At 31.1% G+C, this 20,829-nt stretch overlaps 2 protein-coding genes across 8 annotated transcripts in view; one reads left to right on the top strand and one right to left on the bottom strand.

The window, feature by feature from the left end:
* The window catches only part of LOC107455177 (uncharacterized), a 96,572-nt gene extending 87,824 nt beyond the window's left edge, over positions 1-8,748 (top strand). For all 3 annotated transcript variants that reach the window (XM_087168455.1, XM_087168454.1, XM_087168453.1), the window contains 2 exons: positions 1,514-1,979; positions 8,186-8,748. In XM_087168455.1, the coding sequence (XP_087024581.1) occupies positions 1,514-1,979; positions 8,186-8,463 (744 nt within the window). In that variant the 3' untranslated portion in view covers positions 8,464-8,748. The remainder of the gene's footprint in view (positions 1-1,513; positions 1,980-8,185) is intronic.
* Oamb (Octopamine receptor in mushroom bodies) overlaps positions 1-20,829 on the bottom strand; it is a 208,733-nt gene that overhangs the window by 68,894 nt on the left and 119,010 nt on the right. The gene's annotated exons all lie outside the window — the stretch shown is intronic.

Here is a 20,829-nt window from a genome sequence, read left to right as displayed (position 1 = left end):
AATTTTATTTTATGGATTTTAAAAAAATAAAAATTTAAAGTTAAAAGGGTTTGTCTAAAAATGAAGTCTTTTTCCTAAGGTTAAATATTTGAAAAAAAATGGGACAAGTAACTGATACTTTTTATAATTATACGTAATTTTAATTTCACTTTCTATTAATCTCATTATAAAAGACTGGAAGACCATTAAATATTTATTTCAGTTTTATTTTATTAAAGTTAAAAGTCAGATGAAATTTTAGTTTTTACTGATTATAAATATTTACTGATTATAAATTTATAATAGGTAATATATATATGCTTAATAAATATTGTAAATAAATGTGTGGGAAAACGAAAAAATTAATTAACTTGTTCCTTTTATATCACTGTTGCATTTATATTTTATAATGCTTGAGTTAAAAATTGTGAAACTATATGTATTTAAGAATAAAGATTCAAATATGTATTAGTGATAACGCGTAATTTAAACTTATTTTAATTTTGCTATATGTATTTTAGATTAACTTTTTGGATTTACTTCTATTTTTAAGCTTATACTACACTATTTAATATATAAAAATATTTACACAGTAAAACTTAAAAGTTTATGCTTAATAAAAGAAAAAACCCAATTTCCCCCGGGGTTTTTCAAATAAAACCCAGGAGGGTTGGGTTTTTTCAAACCCTGCTATTATTACGTTCTTAATTTCGTTTGTTTTCTAAATTAAGAGTTTAAGAGGATTGTTATTATTATTATTGGAATAATATAATTCTTCGTTACATTTTAAGATAAAGTTATTTAAATCGGTTTCCGATCTTATTAACCATTTTACAATTAATATTTTTTAAATTCAAATTACATTAATATACTAATACGAATTACGGTTAAAGAGTTTAATGAACTTAACTATTAATAATAATAATAGTAATATTTTTTAATAATTTTCTAACTTAACTATCCCATTTTTTATTCAAATTCTTTAAATTTACATTATGGCGCACTCAACAAATGGAAAAATTTTAAAATTGTTTATTAACTTTTTAAATATTTAAGAGATTTTTCCGTTTCAAAGGCCAGGCAAATTATTTTCCGCACGATTATTTATATAGTTTAAAAATTAAAGCGTTATTTTGAGTTTAAGTCACACAAAGGAAATTTCTTTTTTATTTTTCTTCACGAAAGAACATCGAAAAACACTCTTAAAAGCTTGTTTGCTTATAAAACACCTTAACGTTTTTTTAAAGAGCGTTTTTCAAGAAGCTAAGGAAAATCGGAGCTTAAACTAAAAGTAAAGCATTAACTTTACACTATAAGATAGATCTTAGGAAAAGACGAGCTCAGATTTTTATAATAAATAAAAAAAAAAAATGCTTACATCATGCGTTGTGGGACATTTTCTTTAGGCACATTTTCAGCGAGCAAGTTAAAATGACTTGAACTAATATTTAACTTATATTTCCTTACTCACATACGTAAGTTGTCTAAGAAAATTTCATTTTAAGAATTTTAGATATAAGTTCTTTTTTTTCAGACTCCGTTAAGCTATGAGGAAGCAGTTAACACAACACTCCGGATTCCATGCAAGCCGGAGTTATCCTCCAGAATATTCGATGAGTATCCAGAATCAATCCTTCTGTGGACTAAAAACGGAAAACTCCTGAGTCTGGGTGAAAACAGGATTTCACTTTCAGCGCTGACCATTATTGAACTGAAAGACTCCGACAGTGGGGTGTATGTTTGCAGCATGCGCTATGCTCCGGATGTGATAAAGATCTTGGCTATTGCTTCCATTGCAGTGATTCCATCTTCGCCAAATTTCATGGTAGCCGAAGGTGAGAAAGCAATTCTAACCTGCAATGGATACCAAATGTCGAGAATATTCAACAAAGTGTCTATCACCTGGTTCTGCAATGAAACGGAAATGGTAAGGTTTTCGAATCTGACGTCTCCCGATATGGATTCGTATCGATTTGAAAACGTTTCATCGAACATGACAGGTAAGAATCTGAAATAATAGATTTTTCTTCTTCAACTCTAAGTTATTTTATAAATCTTTACACAAACTTTACCTTATACATCTGTGCGGAGAGTCAGAACAGTGATGTCAACATTCATCTATGAAAACGTACTCCAACATAGAATCGAATTAACAGGTCTTATATACTAGTAGAATTGGAATTGTATTTTTGTAGTGGTAAACACACTACAGTAATCCCCCAGCAAAATTTTATCAGCTAAATTTTATCTAGCTGTTTTGTGAGAAGTCGGGAGAGCAGTATTAAGATCACCGTACTTTTGAGTGATGATTGTGACAGCTGTATTAAGTACAGGGTCATGGTTGCACCTGTGTTGCCATTAGCAGTCGCGTGTATACAGGCAGATGTTGGGTGTGATCGAGACTGAGTAGCAACAGAGTGAGGAGAAGGATAATGTCGCTGTCAGAAGTAGCTGTTCAACTGTTCAATGTGGACCAGGCATCGAAGTAGGCGTGTTCAAATCGAAGTGTTGGTTTCTGTCAAGGTAGATGTGTTCGCGACACGTCTGGGACACCAATGTGAGAATTATATCAGCAATGTTAACACCCATCTATGAAAAGATAGCCCAGCATAGAATCGATTTAACACGTCTTATATACTAGTGAATTGTAATTGTATTTTTGTAGTGGTAGACACACTACACATCTGTCATTCCATAAATTTAAAGTGCTACATCAGGGGTTTCTTAAAAATTTAGGTGATGGAACTCCGTTAACATGGAGCGAATCCGACTCATGAGTGAGTGAAATGAGATACCTGAAAGTGACGTAGTGTGCGTACATCGATCCTCATTGGTTGTTGAAACGTGGCATTTGTTTATGTTAGCAACCTTTCTTTCTATTATAGTTCGAGTAAGCCCATCAAGCATCAATTCTCTTAGGTGACACATTCGATATTGTTTCACAAAGATTCTTTCACTAAGATTTTAATTCTTCTAATAATTGTTTCTTACTTAGCGCAAAGAAAGGCGCGAAGCCATGCAGAACATAAACAAACTAATTACGCATCGATGTTGCCAGGTGCACAAAACAAAAATATATCAAGGTTACAATAAAATCTCCCACACTGGCACCCACAACTTCAAAGCTCAATTATTATTTCTATTCTAAATTGCTTCAACTGATTTCCAAGTGATGCTATTCCCCCTTTTAATCTAATTGCTCTTTATTTTAAATTATTATCTCCATTTTCATATTAATTGAAATTTTAGCAAGCGCAGACAGACGAGCTTAGGGGATCTGTAGGGTTGTAAGATAGGGAACTAGGTGCGCGGAACCGCACACGCGTCTTCTGGGTGACGGCTGAGTGGTTTCCGTGTCCGAGGGGCCTGGGTCCTTCGAACCTCCGGATCTATGAGGATGATGTTTAACGCAGTGGCCACAAAAGCCGTAAAACCGCTTCGCGGGTCGGCTGGCCACCTGCGGGGACCTAATGATTGGCTGACGCTAATGGCATAGGTCACGTGTTTGTGTATCAGTGATCATCTTCTTCAGACGCAAGTACCCAAATGTCAGTTTCTTCACTTGTACTGTAATATACTATTATAATTTAGTTCACTAACTTTGATCTTTAATTTTAAGAGCAATGTAAAAGTTTTAAATAAAAGCAGCAATTTAATACAGTAATATAATATAATACAATAATAAAAATAAATTCAATAGTTTGGGTTAAATCAGATGCTTTGTGTAAAATATTTGATAATTATAAAATTATATTAAGTTAATATCAAAATTGTTAAAATTTTTAGCGATCTCTTCTGTGGATTCCAGAACCCTGATTGGGGTCGCAACCCATAGTTTACGAAATTCTCTGCTTTATTATACTTTGTTTTTTAAAACGATTTGTAAGAGAAGTAAGTAATTTATCAGTCTGGCGTCGAGACTGAAAGGAAACATATTGACTTCTAATAGAAGATGTCATTTTCCTCGCTCGAAGAAAATATTTTCAGAGGAAATATCTTACGTCTGAAAGTGACTGTTTCTGTTTCGAATTGAATATTTATTTTAGACTCTGCAATAAATTACTTTTTAATTTGCCGAAAATAATCGTCTGAACTTTAAAACGGGTAAGTAGTTTAAATATTCCATAAAATTATTATTTCATTTAAATAGTAATCATTAACATCAAAGAAATAATTCCAAATACTGTAACTTTTTTAACACCCAACCAATTCAGTGTTTTAGCAATGTTTAAGAAAAATAATGTTAAAGAATAATAATGTTAAAGAACATAATGTTAACGAAAAATAAGATCACAAAAGCTTTTCATTTTCAGAAAACTGTGGCTTTTCTCCTGACTGACATTTTGAGCCATTTTCAATTTAGATTTATCTATATATATGTTAACGTGAAAAACCGAAATCAAGAGAATGTAGACTTTCACCGGTGAATGTCAACAATCACATAGTCGCTTTGGTGATATGTCCGAAATATTTGTCATATCCATTTTGATATTAATTTATTCGTCGATATTATTATATTTATTCGATATTTTGATATCTGATAGATTAGGAGAAACACCATTGCTTGGAGTATCTGCTAATTGCGTACTGGTCAGCGGCACTTGACCTTTTAAGAAAACGTTGATGTAGGGCATACCGGGCAGTGACACTTAACTAGACCTAGTATATTTTTTGGGCATTTACCAAGGCGATTATGTGACTGCCAACATTCACCGAGTGAAGTCAACAACCACCAATTTCAGTCATTCACAGTAGTATAGTGCGACTTTCAGGAGAACTCCTTCTGACATCAGTCTCGTGTCGTGGCGGGTACCATGGCTACGAGAAAAAGTCACTTCGAATAGGAGTGTGGGTTAAATAGCTTTGTCTTGATCTTGGTATAGATCAGCGTTAGTAATCCAATCGATACCTTCATTTCTCCATTGCACCCTCATTAGAAATGTGCTCACGCTTGTTAACATAGCAGCTGACAGCCCCGACACTAAGTGTGAAGGAGTTCTCCTCAAAGCCGCACAATAACATATATATTACTATGGTGTTACATATTGTCGTACCAATTATTGGTAACGAAGTTTGCCTTTTTCGAGGACTATATTATACGATAAAGTTATGGCTCCAGAGGTGCGGGTGGAAGTAAAGCGCGTAATGCAGCATTGAGATGAGTTTTCTATTATGTCTCACGACAGAAATAATTTTTAATACGTCTGCTGCCTATCATGCTGAAACGTTTTGAACTGATACTTAAGGTGGTTAGTGTGATTCAATGGCTGCCGGACACATTTTAAATTATTACTAATGTAGTGTATCTACCACTACAAAAATATAACTCCAATTCATTAGTATATGAGAAATGTTAACTCGATTTTATGGTGGGGTATCTTTTTATAGATGAAGCTTGACGTTACCGATAACTAGTCACTATCCGCACAACTAAGATTCGACGCATTTTGAAAATATCAGGGACAAATCTATAAAATAGTTAAATTTAAATTAAGATTTTCCGTAAGAGAAAGAAGCACGGAAAACAGTTAGACGGTGATAAAATGTGGTTAATGTAATGTTTAAAACTAATTAAAGTGTTCGGATTGGAAGAGGGGTTGAAGAATTAAAATATTTAAATACAGTTGCGCTGAGCATTTGGTTTGGTTAACATTAAGGTTTATGTGTTATGTAAGATAATTTAATAAGGTAGCCTAGCTCGTCGCCAAAAGTTGGTAGCAATATTGATGCTACAGTCACAAATTTAGCACTTTGTTTCAAGTAAATTTTTTGACAAAAAAGCCCTTATGTCGTTTCTCTTAAAGTTTCAGTTGTTAGTATTTCTGAACTTTCGATTTCAATATGGGGCAATTTGATTCCTTGTTTTGCACTAGCAGTAACTGGAGAATCATATCACGGTATATTATTAAGGTATTAATATTCCCAATAGATGGGAATTGAGCGTAAACGTTAACAAAATTCTAAAACCGGAGCTGAATTTTGAAAATGTCCGGTGTATTTAGGGTGATTTAAATTGATCACGTAGTTTAATCGTTCATAAGATTCTGTAACATATAAATTTCAAAAGATCGTGAGAAATAAATAGATTAAATGGAAATTGATGTTATGACAAAAATAAAGTGTTGGGGTTTGGGTGTTATTTTTAGTTATTTATATTTTATTTTATTTTATATCCGTCATTGAACAGCCGACACAATTTTTGGGTTTCCAACTACTAATGTTCAACTCCGCAGCCTTGTGATTTTGAACCAATACTGAAGACAAGGAAACTCTTAGATCAGTATCCCCAGAGGTATTGATTTGTTAAGGGAACATGGAGGACTTTGCGACTCCACAGATTTACGTGCTTCAGTCACCATTTACAACACGGGGAGTCTTCGGCAGGCGGGGATCGAACCCACGAACTCTTGGACATGGGTCCAGTGCCCTACCAACCAGGCTATCCCGGTCTTAGTTATCTATATGTTCATTTTTTTAGCTTTTCAGCTAAAGTTAAATGTATTTACAAATGGAACCGTTACTAAAATGAGTCCTATTGAAAACAATACAAGCACTATAATATTATTGGATGATGTAATTTTATTTTATTTTAATAATTTATTATTTTAATTAATTATTTTAATGTACTTATTTTAATAAAGCACTGTAATCTTGGAATTGACAGAAACCGTTCTTTTTCCTTATTCTTTATTTCAGAATTTAACTGGTATTTTATTGATGTGATGAACATTCTTTTTATCGTATGTTTAGGTTGTTTTCTCGTGAATTTCTATTAAATATATATATATATATACATACATACATATATATTTAATCAAGGATTAAATATATATTTCGATTAAAACCTGATTTGTTTGTTTATTGTCATGATGTTACCTTCATATAATTTTAATCTAAATTTTATCTGAATGGGATATCTGCAAGTGACGTAGTGTGGGTATCTCTATCTTGATTGGTTGTTGAAACAGGCACTTGTTTACGTTAGCAACTGTTCTTTTCCTTCCATTTCAAGTAAGCCAAGCCCGTCAAGTATCAATTCTCTTAAGTGGCACATTCTAAAAACCATTCTTAAAGATTATTTCTCAAATTTTTCAATTCTAACACAATATATTTTCACAGAGACTTAACACAAAGACAGGCAAAGCAATGTGGAACATAAACTAATTATGCATCGGAGTTGTCAGACACACAAAACAAATATATATCACAGTTACAATAAAAATAAATATAAGTTAAGTAAAAGAAGTAGACGAGAAAGAATCATCTATTATTAATACGGCTCTGTATTTAATGAATTTGAGATTAATCAACATGTAGAGAAACTTAGTAGAGACTTAACTTATGTAGAGAAACTTTGCTCAACTTTAATATGCCATTTTGCAGATAAAGATTCGCAAATGTTTTTCTGTATACGTCCGTTTTCGTGCTACGTTGCGTTACCAAATTTTTTAAAAGACTTCTGGATTACTTCCGATTTATTTTTACTTCAAAACTTGGAAAAAGAGCACTATCCAATATTATTATGCTAACAGTGTCTACAATATAACGCGTTCTTTCAATTTTTATACGAAGCAAACAACAAATAAATTCTGAAGACTTCGCAAGCATGCTATGACGCAATTCAAACAATAACAAACGATGCTATTTTACACAAATGTAGCCAAATAAGGGATAATACTCAAAACATGGCAAACCTTACATTTTATTTGCGTTTTAATATTAATTTTCTTAAACTTATTTTGGGCTCGCAACCAGTTAGAATTTTTAAATAACTAGAAATTCTTATGAATAGTAAAATTACGCGTTAATTTAATCACAAGTAACAATGATAAATCTTCTTAGAATATTAAGCCTGTACACACATCGTCTCATAAGCGTAACATAAGGGGAAGAATACACCGGAAGTTTTCTAAACTTCTTCCGGTTTCAAAAAAGCTTGTTATTGTTCACATTCAGTCAACCATCCATTCTGATAAGAAGTGATACGCTGATTTAGTTCAAACTGACGCATGCGCAAACGCGCCGAAGGTTTTCTCATTTGAAAATATACAGTAGTCTTTTGCATTTGCTGATATTTTTATTCCACTAACACCTAAAAAAAATTTTGTTTTTTCTTCTACTAAATAAACTTAAAAATGTTTTCAGTTATCGTTTAATTTAAACGGAAATAAATGCTTTTTTATTTTTAATTTTTCCTCTCTTTCAGGTCTGTGGATATGTAAGGTGACGGATATGGATACAGGGAGAACTTGGTCGACGAATTCCATTTACATAAAAGTATTACCTCCTAAGCCGAAATTCGGTATCGATAAAATTCTCATGATTTTGGCCGTCTTAGCTGTATTGACAATTCTAGTGATATTTGCTCTTGCTTTGAAAATCAACAAAGCGAAAAAAAGATTTGGAAACGATCTTATTATTTTTGAAACTCTTTATAGCTCTGATGACAGCGACTATTCAGATTCGACTATCGATAACTCATAAGTTTCTAAGCAACTGTGCCAATATTTGTACCGAAAACGGAATTAAAAAACCTTTAGAAGATTCAACGATTCATACTCTGAATATTAATAAATTTCCAAAAGGCGTAATACTGTTTAGTTTTTTAAAGCAGAAATAAAATGAAAACCATTTTGAAATATTCATTATCGTCAATATAGCTCTTTATAATTCTGATGATAGTGAAGCTTCAAATGTTGTTAATTTCCAAAACGAATGTACTACCAATATGTTCTAAACGACAATTAGAACAAAACCAATTTTTTTTAATTTTTAATCGTTCATATAACACTGTATATATACAGTCTGTGGACAAATTATTAGACGCACTATAAGACTCTATGTAAAATCTTAACTATCGGGGGTTACAGCTTTATTGTTTTAAATTATTGTTTATTGTTTGAAACCGGGTTGTACTTGTTTACGTTCGTGTATCAATTGGTTAACATTGTCAATCAATACGTTAAAAATAAATACAAATAGGAAGTATGTACAAAACCTCCTGAATAAAAACTCATTACATTTATGCTTAAATATAAAAGTATTGCATATAAACTCGTGCAAAACATGTCATTATTAAAAAACTACAGTGCGTCTAATAATTTTGTCTAATTATTATACTGTACCAATATAATATTTGATATAATATATCGTCTAATTTATCCAATCGTCAAACTTATATTATATATCGCCCAATTTAACCAATTGATACACGAACATAAACAGGTGCAAATCGGTTTTAGTCGCATTCAGTTTTTTAATATATATATATATATATATATATATATATATATATATATATATATATATATATATATATATATATATATATATATATAAAGTTAAAGATGAAGATAAAACAAAGAAATAATAATAATAACAAACAGAAAACAAAGAAATAAAAATAACAAACAACAGTTTAAAAAAAAAGAAAAAAAAAAAGGATGAAATTTTATTTAAAAAAAAAACCGGAAAAAAAGATATAATCTTTTCAACAGCTCACACGATTATATCCGCAGAAAAGAGTGCTTTCTGATATTGTAGTAATATAGCCAAAGCGAAATATATTAATACAATAGTGTGAGGAGCACTCAAAACTTTTTTTTTTACTAAAATTACAACAAATAAAATAGAACACAATAAGTAAAAATAACATGTAAAAACAGAAAATGAAATAAAATAAAAAGAAATATATATATATATGTATACATATATATTGGAATAGAATCATATTAATTAATTTCAAAACAAATTCACTCAAATTCCTAAATACACGCATATTTTGTTTGGATGACTGGGTTACATGTAACTTTCATAGTTCCCGAAATATAACAGGAACTTCAAATAACAGTTGCGTAACAGAAATACTACGAAAAAAAACTTGTAATTTTGCTTTCTAATTTTATGTTTTTAATTCTAATTAATTCCAATTTTAGGTTTTTAATTCCACTTTTAAGTTTTAAATATTCAATATAATACTGAAGAGAATAGAGTTCTATTAATTAATTAATTAATTCAAAAACGAATTTACTCAAATTCCTAAAAACATGCATATTTTATTGCATAACTGGGTTACTTTCAACACCGTTCCCGAAACATAACAGGTACTTTTAAAGACCAGTTGTATAGAAGAAATACTAGAACAGCAATTTTTAACGATTATTAATTTGCAAATTGTCACAATATTGATTCACTCAATAGTTAAGGAATTCGTATAATGTTACGTTCGTTCCGACATTCATTTCAACATTGTCATTCATCAACTGTCTTTTTCATTAATTTAATCTTCGATAGTGTCGCGATTAAGATGTCAAATCAGAATAAATCACTGTGTGAATGAAATAACTTTTTTTTTCATCATCTAAATAAGCATTCTGTTGACAACTAAAAAGGAAATGTCACAAAGCAATGCATTTTTATTGTCGCTGTGACTAATAGAAGAAAAAGATTCCTAGACAGACAGGACACAGACAGGAAGAATATTACCCGATTAGGGGTAGTTTAGAACATTAAAAATATTAACTGTTTAGAACATTAAAAATGTTACTTCTATACAGCTGCAATTAGGCTAAAGAATTATTACTCGAACAGAAATATTTAGTATTTGGATGAAAGAATATTTCTTTAATAGAGATATTAGTCTGAAGGGATGTAACTCGAATAGTGATAGTGTTAGACAGAAAGAATATTACTCGAATAGAGATAGTATTAGGCTGTTGGAATATCACTCGAATACAGTAATAGATATTTAGAATATAACTAGATAAGATACATAAGAAACACAAGAAATAGGACATAAGAAACATTACTCCTACAGAGGTAATATCATACTGGAATATTGGAAACTTACTCGGATAGAGATATTATTAAACTACAGGAATATTACTAGAATGGAGAAAATGTCAGGTGGGTCATAAAATTATGGGGAATAGAGATAATATTGGACATAATATTACTCTAATAAAGACAGTACAAGACTATAAGAATATTGCTCGAATAGAGATAGCATTAGACGTAATATAACTCGGACAGTAGTATTAGATTGAGTGATTATCACTCGTATAGAAATATTTCTTGAATAGAGATAATATGAGATAAAAGAAATAATACTATTAAAAAAAAGCCACTCATTAAACATCAAAAGAGACTTTATCCATTGTCATGAATTGCGATAAGGAAAGCATTATGTTGATTAAAATTCTCGACATTGTTAAAATTTACACTTCCGGCATCTTCTAAGGAGAAGAATAAAGTTCAGTGCCTGCCATTTGAAATTTTTTTTTTTTTTTTACATTCAATGGGATATCTGCAAGTGACGTAGTGTGGGTATTTCGATCCTGATTGGTTGTTAGAACGTGGCACTAATTTACGTTAGCATACTTTCTTCTAGCAATTCTTCCCATTCTATCTCGAGTAAGACAAGCTCATCAAGTCTCTTAAGTAACACATTTTAAATTCTTTCACAAAGATTCGTGCTCAAAGATTTCAATTCTTTCATTATTTACACAAAGATTTAACACAAAGACTTGCACCAAGCCACGTGGAACATACACAAACAAATTATGCATCAAAGTTACCTGGTACACAAAATGAACATATATCGCAGTTACAAAAAAATAAATCTAAGTGAAGTAAAAGAAGTAGACGAGAAAGAATTATATTTCAACAAAGTCGATGTGCGATACGGCTATGTATTTTAATTAACATTCTAACTTATGTAAAGAAGCATAGCTCAATTTTAATAGGCTATTTTGAAGATAAAGATTAGCTGGTGCTAACGTCATAAGTCACATGTGTGGGTATGGGAAATCTTCTTGAAGTGCAAGTACCCAATTGCTTTCACACTGGCCAAAGAAATTATCAATTTGTATTCAAATAATATTAGTTCAATATAAAAGAAAATAAATTTAAGCCTTTGTGGCTCAGAGTAATTTTAACCAAAAAGTTTAGTTTCAGCACTGTGTTCAGTGCGAATCGAGTGCGGAATTCGTACCGACCAGCCATCGCAAGGATTCGAACCGGGTTCACCACATTGGGAGGCGAATGCTCTATCCCCCGAGAAACCACGACTCCAAGTAAAGTAATTGTCATTCATTTTTGATAAAAAAAACTAATTAGTTTTTAGTAAAATAATGCTATTTTTTCTTGAATCAGTGGTTAAGCAGTAAGATTCGCTTAGCATTGTAAAGGTAAACTTTATCGGAAAAGAATAATAAAATATGCTATTTTTAACTAAATTTGTTGCTAACAAGTTGTAACACTATTTTTAATTTCAATTTTAGTCGTGGATCATAAAAGTTTCAGAGGAAATTTTTATAGTACAGTTGCATTTAAAAGTAATCAGTATCAACTTGCTAATATTTCTTCATACTGACCCAGATTGAATCCAGTTCCCATCATTGGAAGGCGAACGCTTTATCCTCTGAGCCATCACGAATCTGTGAACAAAATTATTTTTTATTTTATTTTATAACCGTCCTTGAACAGTCGATCGAATTTTTTGGGATTACGACTACTATTGTTCAACTCAGTAGTTTTGTAATTTTGAACCCGATCAAGAAGACAAGAGAACTCCTGGATCAAGTATTGAGAGAAATTTGTCTTCGTGGAGGACTTTTTGATGGAACTAGCCAGCATTTGCGTTACATGGAGAGGAAAGCCACGAAAACCTCCCGCGGTTAGCCAGATGGCAAGGAGACTCTAACCCATGATCCGTCTACCATTGAGGATATTTTATGTCAGCACGGTGGTCAGTGCAAGCCGGTCGCGGGATTCGAATCGACCAGCAATTGCTGGGATTCGAACCCGATTCGCCACATTGGGAGGCGAGAGCTCTATCCCCTAAGCCACCATGGCTCGAACAAAATTATTATCATTATTTTTAATTTTTTATTATTAATTAAATTTATTTATTTATTTTTTAATAGAACTCTGCATCTGAATAAACATTCTGTTGACCACTAAAAAGGAAAATTTGCAGGGCAATAAATTTTAATTGCCGCCAAGACTAACAAAAAAAAGATTTCCGTCGACGACTGTAATGTAGTCATTCGGTTGTTTACCATTGAGAGAGATTAAAAGAAATATCCTAGATTTTATGAGTTGTAGTTGGTCAGCAAATAGGACATAAAACAGAGACATGAGGGATTAAATAACAGGTTTAGGGAAAGTCGTTACCATTAAAAGGATTGAATAGGGAAAATTATTTAATTTCTGTGTAGGGATATTTAAAAACAATGCAGGTGAGTAAGGTCATAATATTGGTGTATCATTAGAATAAGGTAAAAAATAATGCGTGTTATCTGTTACAAAATAACGGCTACTGAAGGAACATCTGAAACACCAGTAACATTTTTTAAAACATTTAAAGGAGAATTTAAAAAATATTTGCATAATTTTATTAGTTTCTGATTGCACTAGCTGCGTTCACCAAGGTACCAAAGTGTCTTTGTTCGGTTTTAGCAAATGTAAAGTTTTTTTTCCTTGTAAGCGATCAAAGTATTGTTTATCCATGTTAAAAGTAATTGTTAATAAATATTTATTATTTTTAAGAGTAATTTAATAATGGTCGAATAATTTTTTCAAAAGTAAACAGTTTTTTTACGCCATTTTAAATTATGTAATTTTAAATTAAGCAATATAAAATTTTAGCAAACTTTTACGAATAATTCTTACATAGTTAAACATGAAGCGAAAACTTGTATACCTTGCAATTCAATATTTTTTTACTATTATTAACACTAGAAAGACTAAAATACCTATATTGCCCAAAAGCAGTCAAAATGACTGCATTGTGAAAGAATAACTAATGTATGAAGAAATTTGTTTAAAATTAATTTTTAATATATTTTTGATATTATTTTCAGTTATATAACAAGTTATTAGTAAATATCAAGAATAAAAATAATTATAAAAGTCACAAAATTCTAAGAAATTTGGACACACAGAAAATTGCTAAATAAAGTAATATAAATTAGATAAGTTAAAGAAAAATATTTTATACACATAATTATTTTTGGATAAACGAATTATATAATTGTATGCAAATTATTTTTTGAACGTAGATCAAACTTCTGTCCTCTTTTCTACTATTCTATCCGCTTGTTCATGTCGAACCACCAGAAATTTCCATCATTTTTTCTTAGAAATCAAATGTTGGAACGATCATGAACCACCATCACCCCAATATAGTAATTCGGACTGATTTATGATGGGCCAACATGAAAAACTTAATTGTTTCATGGTATATTCCTGCTGAACCAGCAAGAATTGTTATTAAACCATCAGGGAGAAGCATTGTTGTACCATTATGAACCATCACGAACTTCCATCATAGTAACTTAGAAATCAAATGTTAGAATGGTCATGAACAACCATCATCCCATTGTAGTAATTCGGATTGATTCAGGATGGGCCAAAATTAAAAACTTAATATTTTGATGATATATTCCTGCTGAACCAACAATAATTCCCATTCAATCATCATGGAAAAGTATAGTTGAAACTATCATGGACAGTCTCGGACCATCATTGATTGCTGGTTTATGAGAATCAAACTTCTCTTACCAACATATGGTTAACCAACATAGCAATCAAGTAGCATTTTCCATCGTGGAATGATGGAAGTTCGTTGGCATATCAAAAACGATGAACGAATAATGGAAAATGTTGGATGATGGGACCATCAAATGATGTTGGAACATCATGAATCGCACTGAAACTAACATGAACCATCAAAATATTCTGATGGGATCATCAAGAATTTTAACTTTTGGAAGTGAATATCGGAATATTATAACAATACGACACCATCGTATTTTGATGGTAAAAAATCCAAATTCCTTGTTTATTTACAGAAATTATCTTTTTTGTCTCTGGTTCCGCAACTTGGTTTGAGCTAAATAATTAGTATATTTTAGGTCACCCCTATGGATCTTTAAGTTGGCAAAATAGTTCATAAAAATTCAATCATAAGATCAAAAGTTTTGCTGGATGATTTTTTTGCTCACGGTACATGAATCATTGCCACCTTAAAGCCACAGCAAGAGAAAAAGGCAAATAATTCTAAAGCAAAATGTGTTAAATTCCTAGCCTTGTTAATAGGCTTAACTAATCGGAGCTAGTTTCTTTATAGTTTATGGATGGAGAACCATATAAAGCTAAGTACAGGTGGTGATAGTGGTCAAAATTCAACAGAAGACTACTTCCAATTTATTTTTATACCTAACATTGAGAAAACACCCCATCCAATATTATTATACTTGTAGTGCTTAAGATATAAACGTTTTTAAAATTTAAATTTATCTTAATTCATTTAATTTTAGCGGAGAACGTGGTTATTAAGGTTGGTACTTTACCTTTTTTAATAACAATAGGCAACAAAAACTATCAAGACATAGCAGACGGCACTATTTTACACAAATATAGCCGGATAAGGGATAACGCTAAAAACATGGCAAACCTTACACTTTATTTATGTCGTGATATTAATTTTATTAAATAAATTTAATACTTACGACCTTTTAGAATTTATAAATTACCGAAAACTTTTATGAATGGAAAGATTACACGTAAATTGAAACATAAATCATAACAATGAAAATTACTGGAATATCAAGCCTATTCAAACGTCACCTCGCAAGCACCCTGGGAATTCTAGAAGTTTCTTAAAGTTCTTAGAATCCTGTCGTTGTTTACATTCAGTTCCTTATTCATATCACAGAGAAGCTCAGAATTAGTTAGTGTATATCTATTATCAGTTTTAAACACCATAAATTTACGAAATCAAAACTTGATCAATTTTATTGAAATAAAGCATAAAAAAGTCTTATTATTAGACCCATAAATATAAACGTAACATTGATAGAAAGTAATTGAATTAAACAAAATATATGACAGAGACACTAAATTATAAATTGCTAAGTCTCTATTATTCACATACGCTGCATAAAAAGTTTTATTCTAAGTGCTGCTAGAGGGCTCCACTGTGATTAGGGCTAAAAGAAATTTTGTAAAATGCGTTGCGATGACGTCAGCGAATCGTTCTTAATTATAATTTGTTCAAGCAGGCATATTCAAAAACAAAAATTTTAAGATTTCAAACTTTGTTTACAAAGTAAACATAAACTTAATTAATCTTAGAGCATTAAGCTAATAATTTGAGAAGTAACCGAACCTTCTTTTCAAACAAATTTAGTAAAATAAATAAAACAAATTAAAATAGGCGGCTTTGATTTACATTATTTTTATTCCACTTATCAAGCATTCAATTAATTTCAACTCGGATGGAATATCGAGAAATAGTTAATCCGTCCCAAATATTCCTTTTTATTCCAGTTTATCCTTTCACCTAACTCATAAAAGTTAATTCACCAATGAACACCTACGATTCTGTAAAATGAAATATGTCGGCTACGAACAAAATAAAATAAAATGTAATAAACATCCTTTACACAGCTTCACCGTTGCCACGAAAATGTATGCAAAAATTGGGAGTTAATTATCAAAAAATACGCCGTAGTTTATGTAAACCGCAACTTTTACATCAAATAATTAATTAAATGTAAAAAGAAAGAAGGACACGCATAGGATAGTTCTCACGACTTAAATCCCACGGGACAAAATCTATTTCGCCTGTTTTCCGAAAATCCACTTAAATTCTAATTTGATTTGTTTACAGTCTTTGCCCAACATCGAAAGGGATTTTCAAAGGGAATGAGGTTTCATGTTAAATATCACTCATGTGTATAAATTTTTAACGGTTTTCAGAAATATCTAATTTCAGAAAGTTTGATTTAGATTTAAAGGGCGGCAATATACCATTAAAGATAAAGTAACAGTTATTTTAATTCAGTAACAGGTTCAGTAGGAGTTCGGATTCTTGTTGTTAAGAATTATAGAATAATTTGTTTGCAAAGATATGAAGTGTAAATTAATAGCAAACCTTATTACGTTACTAACAAGCATTTAAACACTTTATTCTAATTAGTAAAGTAAAAATTAGTAAATTGATTAAGGATTTCTAATCAAACAAGGAGTAAGAGCAGTAATTCTCCCATTAAAGGGTTTGGGGAAATATAATGATAAGCTTATACAGTACGTTTTTAAACTGTTTTTAAGAACAGTCTGAAAAGTAACAGTTATTTTAATTCAGAAACCATATTTGGGTATATTCATTGGCTCCAAAGATCAGTACCAAAAGTAGGTGTTTTTAAAGAAACAAAATACTTATTTACATTCTTTTTTTTCTCTTATAAAAACAGAGGAAGGTTGCACTATTATTAAGTATTTTTAAGCGCAGGCCAAGGTTGCTATTTACCATAATAAAACTATTTACCGTAAGTAGGTTATTTTATGAAATACCTCTAACCATTTTATACCGCCAACCAAATTTAAAAATACAACATAAAAGAAATTAACTTTAATTAATGCAAATAAGTCTTTTACCTAGCATAAATAAAATGATACTTGACTCGTCCCTATGCACCGAAACGAGTTGTTAGGAAAACATGGCGTCGTAAATAAAGATCGTTCCGTTAACAGTCACTGTCAAAGTTTTGTGCTTTTTACCAAATTTTGATGCCGTCATCATGGAAGGCATTTATCGATCATATTTCACAATTTGTGGTGTAACTAAAATAAAATGTTCTTTCATTTAACTAAACTTTGTGATAATGGGAAACTTTGCAGAAAATACTGGTTAAAGATTTGCGGAGTTTTTTTACAGTGTTGATATTTTGTGGTAAAAACATAAATGGCATACTGTATGCACGCCATTCTGACAAACAGAGATGTTTTTTCCTTGTGTTTATTAGTGCAATTTAGATTGTAAACTGATCACCTTGTGTGCAAATTAGATTGTAAACTGATCACCTTGTGTGCAAATTAGATTGTAAACTGATCACCTTGAGTGCAAATTAGATTGTAAACCGATCACCTTGTGTGCAAATTAGATTGTAAACTGATCACCTTGTGTGCAAATTAGATTGTAAACTGATCACCTTGTGTGCAAATTAGATTGTAAACTGATCACCTTGTGTGCAAATTAGATTGTAAACTGATCACCTTGTGTGCAAATTAGATTGTAAACTGATCACCTTGTGTGCAAATTAGATTGTAAACTGATCACCTTGTGTGCAAATTAGATTGTAAACTGATCACCTTGTGTGCAAATTAGATTGTAAACTGATCACCTTGTGTGCAAATTAGATTGTAAACTGATCGCAAAGACACGGTTCCCAGTAGAACACCGAAGTCAAACATTTCTGGCTGCGGTCAGCAAGCGGGTGGGTGATCATTTTGATCAGCCTGCGTAGGGACCGAGAGTGCGGGGTATCGGTCCTCGTTAAACTGTTCTACCGTAAAGTGCTCGACTTCGCTAGCAGGTCGTCGGGCTACCAAAGTAAGGGAGACATCCCTTCTGCAGAGGATCAAAATTGCGATGACATGTCTTCGGATGATCCTTAGGGATGTTGACCGTCGCCAAAAGCCCACTGTGCAGCTCTGGTGTGGTGTGAGTACCTGCCTATCTACTTGCAAATTGGATTATCTCAAGGTCTTCAATTTCCTTGTATCACCCTGTACTTCAGATAAAATGATTTCACAAGCAGCAAAAAAAAAAAAAAAGTTTTAGAGTTTTTTAGTCAACAGCGCCATCTGTGGATGAAATTTGCAGCTAATGTATAAATTTTGTGAGAATAAACATTTAAATTGGTTTCTTAAATCACCCGATATTTTTACAACACAAGGTAGGAATAAAAATTGTAATAGACTTGTGGGGAACATAACTTAGCAGTAACAAACCGCACATTACATTTTCTGGCCAGTAAGCGAAGAATATTCCTTTAAAAAAAAAAAAAAAAGTTTATAGTTCTTAAAACCTGTTCATAGTAACATAAAGCAAAGCATTTACTTGCATCCAGGAATGAAATTTACGTAGATATACTTTATTGTACACGGTCGCAAAAGAGACCGGTAAGTAAAGTTTTACGACGTACTTTTTTTATGGTTTGAATGAACTACACGAAACATTTAACGCACTTTATATCTGAAAGAAAAACGATCGGCACATAAACATACTGTTTACTTTTCAATAGAATAATATAGTTTTCGTGCCTTCAGTTATATATTTTTGCAAACATTGATTGGATTTGCTTTTTTAATTGTTATGTTGAATTGCATTTGGATTTTTATTTATTAATTAGGATAAAATTTCGATTTTTATCAAGTGAGATTTGGGTTGGATTTTTATTTATTAAGCTGGATTTAAGTTAACCAAAATGAAGCACTATGTAACTAAAGCAATTATTTCGGCAAAAGCATTCCGCAAAAGCATTGATTTCCGTTTTATAAGTAGAAGTTTATAAAATATATTACAATGAATCAAGATTAAGAAAAAATTCAAGTTTCAGTTTCTTTTCTTCACATTTTTGTATATTGAAGTGTATATGTTATATTGTTAAACAGGTGAAACGAATAATCCTAATTGATTTTGAAATTGAATGTAGAATTTAACATTCATTAATAAATTTCAAATTGATAACGTTTTAATTAATTAAATACTTTCTTTTAGTAGTGCAGACATTTTCTCATTATGGTGTTAGATATTATTGCTCTTTAAAACTTACAAAAAGCAACATATGAATACAAATTTTTCAAAACACTTCCTGCAGATAAATTTTAGAATTTCTCAACGTTGTCACAGCTTGATACTAAGGTTTCTGCAACAAAGCATGTAGGGTTAACTAACCAGTGAAGGAGCACTTAAGCTTCGCTTGCCTTTTAAAAAATCAAATTAATTTCAAAATTCGTAATTTTAGTTAAATGACAGTGTCAACATATTTGCTACTAATTGCAAATTATGTAAAAAAATTGTAGAGAACTTACATAATATTGTTTCAAAGGTTTGGAGGTTTAAATAATAAGTAGTAAGAAGACCAAGTGAAGGAACAGGTCTTACCAGTGAATGAACACCCAGTAAAGGAACACTTAATTTTGGTTATTTTTTAATGCTTTTTATGAATTTATAAGCCATACAAATATTTAAAAACAAGCCTATTCCTGAAATTATAACACATAAATACTTGGAAAATGTTAAATTTTTTTGTAATCATGAATTGAAAATTAAAGTGTCAACATATTAACACATACTGTTCACTCACTGGGAAATCTATGCCCAGTAAAGGAACATGCCTGTTCCCTCACTGGTTTGTAATTTCAACATACTTTTGATGCGGAACATCACTAAAGGTACAAGAAAATTAAAGTTTATCTTTTATTTTCATTAATTTAGAATAAAAACCAGTAAAGGAACACTTGTTCCTTCACTGGTTTATCATCGTTTGGTGATCCAGTGAATAAACACCCCCTTATCTCAGTACTTTATTATGCTATGATGCTTAAAAATACAAAACGTAACTTCAATAACTATAGTTTGAATTCTCTTTTTCACAGTGAGAAAAATAAAACTATTACATGCAATTAATTCCAATTCAAACATATAAATACAAACATTCACCTTATAATTTTTTCAAAGAAACAAGGTGTTGCAGAGATAATAACAAATTCAAAAATTTTCCCAGAGAAGTCTATTTGACCAGGTAATCCAAAACATTGCTAGATGACTTCCTATTGTTTGGCAGTAAGCTATTGTTACTCAATCAATCTAAAGAAAAACTTTCAAATTTTTATTTTTAATCAATATATATATCCTTCACTGGGTAGTGTTCCTTCACTGGTTGGTTTACCCTACACTGGCGTAAGAAATTAAGAGAATTTGCAGACTTGGTCAATTATCTCAAGAACTACTGGACCTACTTTAATGAAATTTGATATGAACATACATCGATACAA

This window comes from Parasteatoda tepidariorum, chromosome 7 (genome assembly GCF_982258835.1).
Source record: "Parasteatoda tepidariorum strain Cologne lab strain chromosome 7, Ptep-v5.0, whole genome shotgun sequence".
NCBI lineage: Eukaryota > Metazoa > Arthropoda > Arachnida > Araneae > Theridiidae > Parasteatoda > Parasteatoda tepidariorum.
This window is presented reverse-complemented; position numbering and strand designations above follow the sequence as displayed.